The sequence below is a fragment of the Danio rerio genome, chromosome 10, assembly GCF_052040795.2.
Source record: "Danio rerio strain M-AB ecotype USA chromosome 10, GRCz13ab, whole genome shotgun sequence".
Classification (NCBI taxonomy): Eukaryota; Metazoa; Chordata; class Actinopteri; order Cypriniformes; family Danionidae; genus Danio; species Danio rerio.
In genome coordinates this window covers 48,162,501-48,175,000 of record NC_141030.1, presented here as the reverse complement: position 1 = coordinate 48,175,000, position 12,500 = coordinate 48,162,501, and the positions used below count along the sequence as shown (strand labels likewise).

The 12,500-nt window shown below is 42.4% G+C and overlaps 1 protein-coding gene across 5 annotated transcripts in view; it reads right to left on the bottom strand.

The window, feature by feature from the left end:
* myo18b (myosin XVIIIB) overlaps nt 1-12,500 on the bottom strand; it is an 880,426-nt gene that overhangs the window by 835,922 nt on the left and 32,004 nt on the right. For all 5 annotated transcript variants that reach the window (XR_015501483.1, XM_087271234.1, XM_087271235.1 and 2 more), the window contains exons 15-23: nt 10,974-11,166; nt 9,082-9,162; nt 8,801-8,921; nt 8,550-8,697; nt 6,435-6,618; nt 3,701-3,851; nt 3,345-3,454; nt 3,064-3,129; nt 1,639-1,767 (exon numbers count right to left, since the gene is read on the bottom strand). Coding sequence is in view for 4 of the 5 variants with exons in the window: in XM_087271234.1 (XP_087127360.1) it covers nt 1,639-1,767; nt 3,064-3,129; nt 3,345-3,454; nt 3,701-3,851; nt 6,435-6,618; nt 8,550-8,697; nt 8,801-8,921; nt 9,082-9,162; nt 10,974-11,166 (1,183 nt within the window). In the remaining variant the exon portion in view is untranslated. The remainder of the gene's footprint in view (nt 1-1,638; nt 1,768-3,063; nt 3,130-3,344; nt 3,455-3,700; nt 3,852-6,434; nt 6,619-8,549; nt 8,698-8,800; nt 8,922-9,081; nt 9,163-10,973; nt 11,167-12,500) is intronic.

Below are 12,500 nucleotides of genomic sequence, written 5' to 3'. Positions count from 1 at the left end.
ATAACACAAATATAAATATGAATATAATAAATAATACTGCTAATAATAATAACATTATACAAAAGCACATTGTCATGAACAAACTGAAAAAGCCTCCCGAGATGAAGAAGGTATGAAGGCAGTGGTTTTTATATTTATGTAGGCTAGAAAATAATTTGTTTTGAAATATTTTAATGCTTTATATTTATATCCTTTATGTATTCTTATTATATCCTTAATATTTAAATTCTTTTTCATATGTAAAGATATTTGTGTATTGCTATACACCCTGTCTGTATTAAGCAGTGTGTAAGCGAGGCACACAACTAACACGCTCTGCGCTGGACTGGCTTTGTTCTGGTCTATTGCATGATCTATTATAGTTTCTCAAAATAGCAACGCACTCAACATAACTCCCTTTATAGAGCAGAACGCCTATGGGTGCACATATGAGCGCAAATGCATTTACTGTTTAAACGGCGTGGCGCAAAATGTGCGTTGTGCCAGATGTATGACATAGATATATACACTAGATATCGCATAGGGACCCTGAGCATGCGTCAATAGCACCGCCACATTGGTACAGTGCTCCCAGGACAAATGTCATTCAACCGCACTAGTCAAGACAGTGTTATTACGTGAAGATGCAGGACTTTAGCGCTGTCTACGGGTGTAGTAACGAGCAAACAAAGAAATCAAAGCACAAAGGCAGAACATTTCAGAGGTAAGATTACGTTTTTTTCTGTTTTTGTATGTTCTGAACTGTCGTGCTAATCAGGTCACGTTATTGATGATAACAGTCACTTACTGCATTCACCATACAGCAAAGCAGCTCCAACTCACACTAAACACTCGGCTTATGCTAGTTTTGTTGAATAAAATCAGCAAACAATGCAAAAGAAATATGACAACGAGATGCTGCGCTGCCAGAAACTTGCATTATTGTCGGCTAACATTAGTGAAAGAGTCGTTCGGGGGATTCATTCACAAACGAATCGCTCCCTCTGTCAGTATGAGCAGTGAAAGCAGGAGAGGAGCTGTGTTTCAGGACATGATTAGATCAAATTTAACAGGGAGGGTGAATAGTACATTTCTGTACACACAAACACAAGCTTTTTGTCAGGAATGCCCGTGCGGTCACTGATCCATCAATGAAGAAAAGTGATGTAAAATTATAATTTTCGAAATTAGAAAAAAAAATTACATATTAACATCCAGGAAAACTCCCGATCACAGATATGTGTGTATATGTGCATATCTCTGGCTTTGCATGGCCACAGTCCTCCACTGTACCTTGGTCCCGCATTCATTTCAAAGGAGCGCTACCCTGTAGCAAGATGGCGGCGCTATTGACGCATTCCGTCCAGTAGACAACAATAGGCCAGGCGACATCTAGTGTATATATCTATGGATGTATGATAGGGCCCTAGTGGTACATGTACCATAGTTTGAGAACCACTGGTACCACAGATTGCTCGAGAGGTGTTTTAAAGATGGCTGCCAAGTGAAATGACTTGCCTTAAAGGGACTTTGGTATTAAAGAAAGATAAAAGATTAAAGTGTACCGGAAGTTGCTGAATGTCTGATCTCAGTAGGTTAATGTACTTCCGACTGAAGGGGAATGTTGAGTAGGGGGCGGGGCTTCTCTTTTGCACTCACCTTCATGCGGCGGTATTTGAGGCGGCCCAGGTGACCCAGACACGAGGCTTGAAGCTGCACCAGCCAACCACTCAACAACTGATCCCTCTGCTGATCTAAAGACCTGAGGACGCCACGCTTCATAAACACCTACACACACACACACACACACACACACACATCAGAGCCAGCGTGACCTCAAAACTTCAGAGGACGAGGATAAAATACAACCTCTGTGCTACAGGAGCCCCTGGGTTATTTTTAACAACAATAGAGAGACAGACTGAAGAAAAGATAGAGAGAGGCAGAAAACAGACAGCTAGAACAACAAAGAATGATGAACAGAGAGATAAACTGTCAGGTAAAAAGAAAGAAAGAAAGAAAGAAAGAAAGAAAGAAAGAATAACAGATAATAAATAGATTGATGGATGGATGGATGGATGGATGGATGGATGGATGGATGGATGGATGGATGGTTTTGGATAGTTTTGGATGTATGGATGGATAGACAAATGGATGGAAGGATGGATAGGTACAGACAGAGATAGATAGATAGATAGATAGATAGATAGATAGATAGATAGATAGATAGATAGAAGATATATAGATAGATAGATAGATAGATAGATAGATAGATAGATAGATAGATAGATAGATAGATAGATAGATAGATAGATAGATAGATAGATAGATAGATAATATGATAGATAGAATAGTAGAGAGGGTAGAAAAAAACAAATAGAAAAGATAAAAAGAAAGATAAAAAGAAAGAAGACAGACAGAAAGAACTATGGATTGATGGATGGATGGAATGATGGATGGTTTTAGATGGATGGATGGATAGACGAATGGATAGATGGATGGATGGATGGATTGTTTTAGAAGGATGGATAAATGGATGGATAGATGGATGGATGTATGGATGAATGGATGGATGGATGGATGGATGGATAGACGAATAGATAGATGGATGGATATATGGGTGGATGGATGGATGGATGGATGGAGGGATAGATGAATGGATAGATACATGGATGGTTTTGGATGGATGGATGGGTGGATAGATGGATGGAAACAGAGATGGATGGATGGATAGATAGATAATATGATAAATAGAACATTAGAAATAAAGAAATAAAAAAAAATAAAAAAAGAAAAAGAAATAAAAAGAAAAAATAATTAGAGAGAAAAAGAAAGATAAAAAGAGAGAAGACAGACAGAATGATCGACCAATGGATCAATAGACAAACAGACAGACAGACAGAACTACATAGAGAAAGAGAGACAAGAGAGAAAAAAGAAGATTAAAAATAGAAGACAACAACAGAAGGATAGAAAGATAGATGGATCAATCGATAGACAGACAGACAAACAGACAGACAGAAAAGAAGAGAGAAAAGAAAGAAAGAAAGACAGAAGACAACAATGGACGGACATGATACTAACTCTGCTGGCTCCTAAAACCACACTCTTCTTGTCCAGATCCAGGTCGATCAGTAGCTCCTCCACAGCCTGATGAACACACACACACACACACGCACACACACACGCAGGCCTGGTCAATGAGGACTGGTCAAGCACAAACCAGCAAATCAATGGACATGCTCATGAACAGAGGAATAAATAACATCCTCATCTGACATCATTAAACAGAAATGACATTTCAGCAGAGGGTAATGAGGTGTGTGTGTGTGTGTGTGTGTCCTGGCGATGCAGGACGTCCAGACCTTCCTCTCGTCGGGGGTAATGAAGACAGAACCGTATCGCTTCATTACGGGAGCAGAGAGGGCCTGAAAACGGCAGCGGAAATCACTGAGGGACATGTGCTCCGGGTAACCTGCAGAACACACACACACACACAGATCACACACAGCAATAACACACTGCCTTATCCAAATTATTACGTAATGGCTTATTTCCAGAGAATAGTGTATGTCACACACACACACACACGCATGCGCACACGCACACCTGTCTACCAAGTCTTGTATTCGAAAATGAAAGTAACATAGACATGTATATGCATAAGTGTGTGTGTGTGTGTGTGTGTGTGTGTGTGTGTGTGTGTTAGAGAGAGAGAGACCTGTCCTGTACAGCTGCAGTGTGGGCAGCAGGTGTGTGGAGTTCAGCTGTATCCGCAGTGCAGGAACATCAAAGCCTCCTCCATCTGTCTTCACACTCAAACACTGCAGGAACACAGGCCTCGCACGCCGGATCACACTCAGCAGAGCGTCCTGCAGGACACACACACACACACACACACACACACACACACACACACACACACACACACACACACACACACACACACACACACACACACACATAGAAGGCAGACTTAAAGGGTTTTATCAGGTGTGAGTAATACACAAGTACACGTCAGTGAGCATGAGTTATACACATAGACAGCACCTCTTTGAAAGGAGACTATATACTGTATAACTGCAGGGTAACTGTGTTTATTATATGGCTGTCTGGAATACTTCATTCTGATTGGTCAGTCACAACATTTAAAGGGATGTTATACCCAAACAACAACCTCTAAATAACATAAATAATTTGACCATCAGTGAATACGTTCATCCATATACTTTCAGATCCATCTACTTATACATTCACATTCATATGCATCTGCTGGTCTGTCACGCCACGCTAGTTTCTGAATAATGTAGAGGTCAGTGTATACTCCATCAGCTGTTTTTGTTCGTCAGCCTTGATTTAATTAAATAATTAAAAACCATTAGAGCTCAGAACAATGTTTTGTCTCTACTTTTAATGTTTGGTGGCCAGTAGAAATGTAATAATCAGGATAGAGTTTCACACTAGCACTTTTCGTCCGCACCTGGGTTTGTTTGACGTCATAGGACGGTACGTTTAGCTAGTGTGAACGTGTCTTCTGAACTCGGGTGCGCACCCGTGAACCGTACCCGGGTCCGCCTGAAAGAGGTGGTCTGGGGTACGGTTCATGCGAACTCGGGTACGGTTCACTTCTGATGTGAATGCAATCGTACCAAATCACGGAAGTGCACCGCCAACTGTACAACAAACTATCGTTGTCATAACGTTCGTTCGTGTTTGTGTGTGTCTGTGTCACGTTTCGTATCTTGGTGACACGCGGGACTAAGTTAGGGCAAACACAGTGATACACATTGATGTCTGCTTGTCTCCTCCAAAAACAGCTTCTGCAGACGCTGTGTGATGTTCTGAATGTTTATAACATGTTTGCGGCAGATAGACGCGAGTCGCTTTCTGTATGTCCAAAACTAAAAGATTCAGTAAAAGCAGAATGATTGCGATGTGTGGAAGTCTTTCCATTTCGACGCTTTGCTTTCGTGACCGTCACCTAGCAATGGCTGTAAACAAAACAGCAGCTCGATGACGCAAGCGTACCGGGGTTCAGAAGGAAAAAAGACAGTGTGAACACAAACCAACAGAGTAGGTGGCAAGGGGGGACTATCGAACTTGAGTACGGTCCAGGCAAATGAACCAAGTGTGAAAGCACCCTTAAACAACAGTGCTGTGCTCCACATCCGGCTAACAACCCGTTAGGCTTTCAGTTAGGGATAGAGTACATCCTGGCAGGCTTATCCGACGTGAAGCAGTGCACTGTTGTATAAGACTGAAGGATTTATTCTGTAAAAACAACCACCTGGATGTACTTTATCCCACTTATTACACCAATACTTGCCACGAACATTTGACATTTGTCTGAGCTGTAATAGTTTATTCAATCTTTAATCAAACACAAAGCTGACAGAGACTAAAACAGCTGATTGAGTATACACTAACCTGTGCATTATTCAGACACAAGATGGAGACAAACAGTCAAAAACACAAAGCTGACAGACATTATGGGTGCTTTCACACCTACACTTTTGTTTCGGAACGAGTCTCGATTGCCCAGTTAGCGCGGTTCGTTTGGCATATGTGAACAGGGCAATCGCGCTCTGTTCCGCGCCAAAGTAATTGATCCGAGATCGCCTGAATGAGGTGGTCTCGGCTCGATTGAAACGAACCCTGGAGCGGTTCGATTGCAGTGAGAAAGCGATCCGATCCGAGCGCGGTTATATCACAGTGTTTTATGGATATGTAATAGGCATACGGCTATATGAAGAGAGAATTATGAGTAGGGCGGGAAGTTTCGCGAGTCTCCGGATGCCTGCAAACGAGTGATGATCTCCCGGTAATCTCACGTCTCCCTCCCGGTCCTCAAATAGGCATCCCTTCTCACCCCTCCCCACCGCATCTCTCCTCAGACACGTCGCGCGCACCCTGTCAATCACCACCAAACCACCACCTCTCCTGACAGCTGAGCGGGACGCTGCAAAATAAACCCTGACACTCTGACCAATGTGAGGAGAGTTTACTCGCTCGGGACTTGTTTTAGCTCTTTTGGTCCGATTAGAAACTTTGCAGTGTGAAAGCGAACCGCTCCAAGAGCAAAGAGCAACAATGTAACAATTATAATCTCTGTTCAGGAACAACTGAATTGATTCACAGGTGTGAACGCAGCCTAAAACAGCTGATGAAGTATACACTAACCTGTGCATTATTCAGACACTAGATGGAGACAGATGTAAGTATTTGTATGTATTCACTGACGGTCGAGGTGATTCTAAGTTCACAGATTAGTCTGTGTTATTCAGTGGTTGTTATCTGGGAATAACATACCTTGGAATGCCACGAATGACCGAATCTGTGATAAAGATAGTTTGTGCAGCCCTGAATAATGTGCACCTTTAAAGCTGCTTTGGAATGCTAATAGTTGTGAAAAGCGCTGTGCAAATACACTTGAGTTGAATGTAAGATTGTCTCACCGCCTGCAGCTTGATGGAGATGCAGTGCGAGTGTCTCCTGAGGGCCGCCATCCCTGCGCTCAGAGTCTTGCGCACCGCTCCACTTCTCTCCAGAGAGCGCTGAGATCCACCCTCCACACCGCCCAGACCCCGGCAGAGCGGAGGAACGGACGCCCGCGGCCCGAACAGAGCCTTCACCGACACACTGACAAACACACACACAGCAGGAGGTTCTTACTGTGAACACAACATCTGCCTGACACTGGGTTTGACAGCACGACAGGGTTTACAGTAAAATACTTCTCTTACTAAGGCCCAGTTTACACTAATACGTTTTTGTTTTAAAACGCATACGTTTTGCCATCAGTCCACACTACGCCTGAGTTTTCAAGCGCCAAAAACGGAGCGTTTTGGAAACGCTGGAGAGGTATTTTTTATTCTGAAACGCTGCTGCTCCGTCTCAGTGTCGATGGGGGAAAACGGAGACATCTGAAAACGGAGGCGGGGCTGCCGACATTCGCTACCTGATTGGGGCTTTTGTGTCATTGCGTATTCTTCCCTTATTCGTCAAGCCCCTATCACATGACTATAACACACGGCTTTAACGCTACCAGAAGACAGCAGACCAGCCTTCACTGTAAACAACAACGTGGACACAGAAATGGGAGCGTTGTTTGCACTATTGTCTATTTTAGGCGCTATTGCGCAGTTATTTATTTGTTACGTTTAGTAACAACTCGACCTCGTCGTCTGTCCACAAAAATACCTCTCTTGCTTTCTTTGCCATCGCGTTCATTGTTCAACCGCCGTTTGTTGACTCATGCTGCATTCACACCAGACACGGAACCCGCGTCAAGCGCGAGTGATTTACATGTTAAGTCAATGCAAACGTGCGAATAGACATCGTGCGGCGCGATACGCGCGAATGACGAGAATTGCGCGAATGGCGCGGCGCGAATTGAGCGTTTGACACGCTTAATGAGCGTTTCGCGTGAATCTCTCGAGTTCGAAAATCTGAACTTCAGCGGACATTCGTGCCTCGTTAACCAATCAGAAGCTTGCTCTTGTGGGGGCGTGATTGTGACGTAGAACCTGTTAATGGTTTCCCGGGGGAAATCCTCCAGCTGACACCGACAAGTCATCAAACTGGGCTGGGCTCAGTCAGAAGCACCGCTGAAAGTCTCCGTCATTCAGGTTCAGTTTCTGATTGAGTTTATGAGCTCACAGAGCTGGATGCACCTCTGAAAGAATGTAGTGGACTCATACAGGACCCTAAACGTATCGATGCTGTTTTTCAGTCTTCATAAAGCACATGAACACTGTTATTTTGTTAATAAAATCCATGTTAGCCATTTAGCTATAAAGCTAGAGTCACCGGGCAGACAGACGCCCTGCCCATTACGCAAATTCGCGTCTGTTTTGAAGTTAATTTGACACACGATTGAAGCGGATTTGACACACGAATGAAGCGAGTAAACTCAAATGTTCACGCGGCAATTTACGCACGAATAGCGTGATTTATCCGCGCGTTCCGCGTCTGGTGTGAACACAGCATAACAATAACCAAATGCCCAGCAAGACACATGCTTCCTGTTTATACTAGAACGTGCATGCCCAGAGTGTGCGAATGGTCACGTGATGTACGTTTTTGCTGGCGTAGTGTGGATGGAGATATGTTCAGAAATGCTAGTTGAAACGCTAGTGTGGACACATATCGTTTTTGATTTAAAACGCTGTTTTAAAACTAAAATGCACTAGTGTGAACGGGGCCTACAACGCTGCTGCTCCGTTTCAGTGTGGATGGGGGAAAACGGGGACATCTAAAAACGGAAGCAGGGCTGCAGACATTCTCCTCTCTCATTGGGGCTTTTTATTAATAAAGGGACTTAGCCGAAAACAAAAATGAATGAATGAATATAAGCAACTAATAGCTAATAAAAATCACGAGGTCTTGTTTTTGCTTACAATGTCATGATTTAAAAATTACTCCAAAATGTCTGGCCATGTCCAAAACTATGGTAATGTACACTTTAAATTTATTCAGCAAATCAAGCTAAACTTCAATTTCCCAGGCAGCCTGCTGAAATATCCAGTAATATGTTTTATTAGTACTGCGCCTGCGCGTGTGAGTCTTACTGTGAGGAGTTGTGCAGCAGAGAGCTGGCGTTGAGCAGAGACGGGTTATTCTGGAGCAGACCGAACCAGCCGGACAGATCATAGCGCACCGCATCTGAACCCATCAGATGAGCGATCTCACACTGCAGCGGCTGCTCACACTGACGCACTGAACACACACAAACACACACAGCAGATAGTTGAGAGATGAGCACACACATATCACACACAGCAGACATATGAGATGACCACACACACACACGGCGGATCACCTGTGCCGCAGAAGTACTGACACACTCTCTCTAGAACCACACTCTCACTGGAGCCCGCCGTCGACAACTCTTCATCCAGAACCCACAGCAGACCCCGAGAGTCAGCTTCAGGCCCTCGAACCTGAGAACACACACACACACACACACACACACACACACACACACACACACACACACACACACACACACACACACACACACACACACACACACGCACACTGTGAAGCTGAAGTGCATTAGTGACTGTGACCTATCTGCTGTGTGTAGAGAGTGTGTGAAACCTGCAGTCCTGGTTGGTCGATGGCACACACCACCTCAGACGGACTCGACTCTGGGGCTGAGAAATCCACAGGCACTCCTTCCTGCACAGACCACACACAAACATGTTCATGATCTCAATCTAGCTATTATAACTATCCGCTTGTTAAGTGTGACGTCACGCAAAGCGGCTTCCGGGTCCAAGTGCTCTATTCAACTGTATGGGGAGACTCATGAAATGGTAATAATTAACGTTTACAAAGCAATTTAATACTTACGTAAATCAAGATTGCAATATATATGTCCATGCCTAATATCCGATGGCCAGAAAGTGATTTATTTTTTTATAAAGTGTTAAAATTTTGGCATTTGTGATGCAGCAAGCCCAGAGATTGTTGTGCACACTAGGATTTTATATAAAATTAACTTTAATGTGTGATAGGAATTAAAAGTGATCATAAACAAATGTGGCGGCTTGGACCTGGAAACAGTATTACATACGTCACCAACACGTCACCACTTAACAAGCGGATAAGGAGGATCATGTCACGTCACCCCCAGTGGCGGATTTAGACATAGACAATATGGGCGATCACGCAGAGCGGCATCTTGCTAGGGTCGCCGTTTGCCTAGACCGCCGGTCCAGGTCACCCCTTTATTATTAGATCAATAAACACACTAATAAAGAAAGTATAGAGCAAAAGTACAATAAATAATAATAAACATGCTATTTTAAACAGGTAAAACGTACAAATAAAAGGAATGCTATTTTAAGTTATTTGTTATTTATTGTATTTATTTTATATTATTACTATTGTTATAAAAATAATTAAACTATACATTTTCATTTGTTTAGACACAGATATTCGTATCTGAAGAAATATAAGAAATAAAAAAAACAATGTAAAATTAAACATGCATGTAAATATGTAATTTTATAAATTATATATATATATATATATATATATATATATATATATATATATATATATATATATATTATATATATATACACTATATAATTATAATTATATCATTATTTTTATATATACACTGTGCTCATAAAGGGATGGACATGGTCAGCAGCAATACTCAGGTAGGCTGTGGCGTTGATGCTCAGTTGGTACTAATGGACCCAAAGAAAATCTCCCCCACACCATTACACCACCACCAGCCTGAACCGCTAATACAAGGCAGGATGATCCATGCTTTCATGTTGTTGAGGCCAAATTCTGACCCGAGCATCCGAATGTGTCAGCAGAAATGGAGACTCATCAGAGCAGCAACGTTTCTCCAATCTTCTATTGTCCAGTTTTGGTGAGTCTGTGTGAATTGTAGCCTCAGTTTCCTGTTCTTAGCTGACAGGAGCGGCACCCGGTGTGCTCTTCTGCTGCTGTAGCCCATCCGCCTCAAGGTTGGACGTGTTGTGTGTTCAGAGATGCTCTTCTGCAGAGCTCGGTTGTATCGAGTGCTTATTTGAGTTACTGTTGCCTTTCAATCAGCTGGAACCAGTCTGGCCATTCTCCTCTGACCTCTGGCATCTACAAGGCATTTGCGTCCACAGAACTGCCGCTCACTGGATATTTCCTCTTTATCGTCTGTAAACCCTAGAGATGGTTGTGCGTGAAAATCCCAGTAGATCAGCAGTTTCTGAAATACTCAGAGCAGCACGTCTGGCAGCAACAACCATGCCATGTTCAAAGTCTCTTAAATCCCCTTTCTTCCCCATTCTGATGCTCCATTTGAACTGCAACAAATCGTCCGGACCATGTCTACATGTGTTGGCTGATTAGAAATTTGTGTTAACAAGCAGTTGTACCTAATAAAGTGGCCGGTGAGTTTATATATATCTAGCACAGCATTATAAGTAACTTTCTCAAGCTCATCTAAGTGCAGCCGTGTGTGCGTGCATTACCTGTGTGTATCTGTCCAGTGTGTGTGTGAAGGTGTGTGTGTAGTGATGCTCCATCAGTCTCTCCTGCAGGTAGTTGTGGCAGAGCTCAGAGAAACCGGCAGCCCGTTCCTCAGCACTATGTCTGGGGTTCCTGAGGCCCGGCGCGTCCACCACCATCACTGAGGCCAGAGTGAGCTGCTGAGAGCACAGCGTGCTGGACACAACATACGCACACACACACCAGCATTTACTTCACTAAACACAAACACCTCACAAGCTGAGTTTCCATACAAAGACATAAAGTAATCTAATGCGCAAAACTGGAATATCAGATGAAACATGAACACAAATGTGTGAGCATCCTGCTGTTTTCATTAAGCATCTTCATGCAATATTCCAAAATGTGCATAGAAATATCGTCACCTTAGAATTATACGGTTCTATCTGACATTTTTGTCAATATTGAGTTATTCACATATTCTTTTTAAATGGCAACTTATTTACATTATGGGATGTGTTTTTATATGTTGTTTACATATTAAGGCTTTTTATTTAAAAAACAAAAAAGGTGTATCTATCTACAAAGTTGAACTCTAGCTTGGCTCTATAAGGTTTTATCAGTGAGCCAATCAGCATTTTTAATGCATGCACGAGGACCAATTAGGATCAGCTTTCTTTGTCATTTCGCCGGACTGCTCCATTGACAGCAGGAAACACCAGAAAGACAAAATCACACAAAATCAGAGTCGACTAAATAATGCCACACCACACAAAATTGAAATGTGTGTAAATGTGACGATTTAGAAGCATTTCTTGACACTGAGATTCATTCATTCATTTTCTTTTCGAATTAGTCCCTTAATTAATCTTGGGTCGCCACAGCGGAATGAACCGCCAACTTATCCTGTATTTGTTTTACACAGAATGCCCTTCCAGCTGCAACCCAACACTGGGAAACACCTATACACATTCAATCACACACATACACTATGGCCAATTTTAGCTTATCCAATTCACCTGTACCGCATGGGTTTGGACTTGTGGGGGAAACCAGAGCACTCAGAGTAAACCCTCGCAAACACGGGGAGAACATGGCAAACTCCACACAAAAATGCCAACAGACCCAGCCAAGGCTGAACCAGCAACCTTCTTGATGGGAGGCAATCATGCTACCCACTGTGCCAACGCGTCGCAAACATTGAGATGAAATGCTCAATTTTATATTGTTGAAAAAGAAATGAACATTTAAAAATTTGTATGTTAAATGTAAAATAATTTTGTTTGTGTAAATATAGTCAGTGGAACACTTTTCAGTGTTTATTAAACTCATTTGCTCATAGTCTCGTTTCTTTTAAAGTCTATAAGTTTAATATTAAGCCTTGAAGGGCAAATACTTAATTTATTTCATGGGGCATATAATTCAATAAATATAATTTAATCATTTATTTAAAGTATAAAATTGTATAAATATGAACATAATAATTAGATAAAATTAACAGCTGCACTGGAAAAAAAATAGTACAGCCTTGTATGCTTAATTTTAAAAGA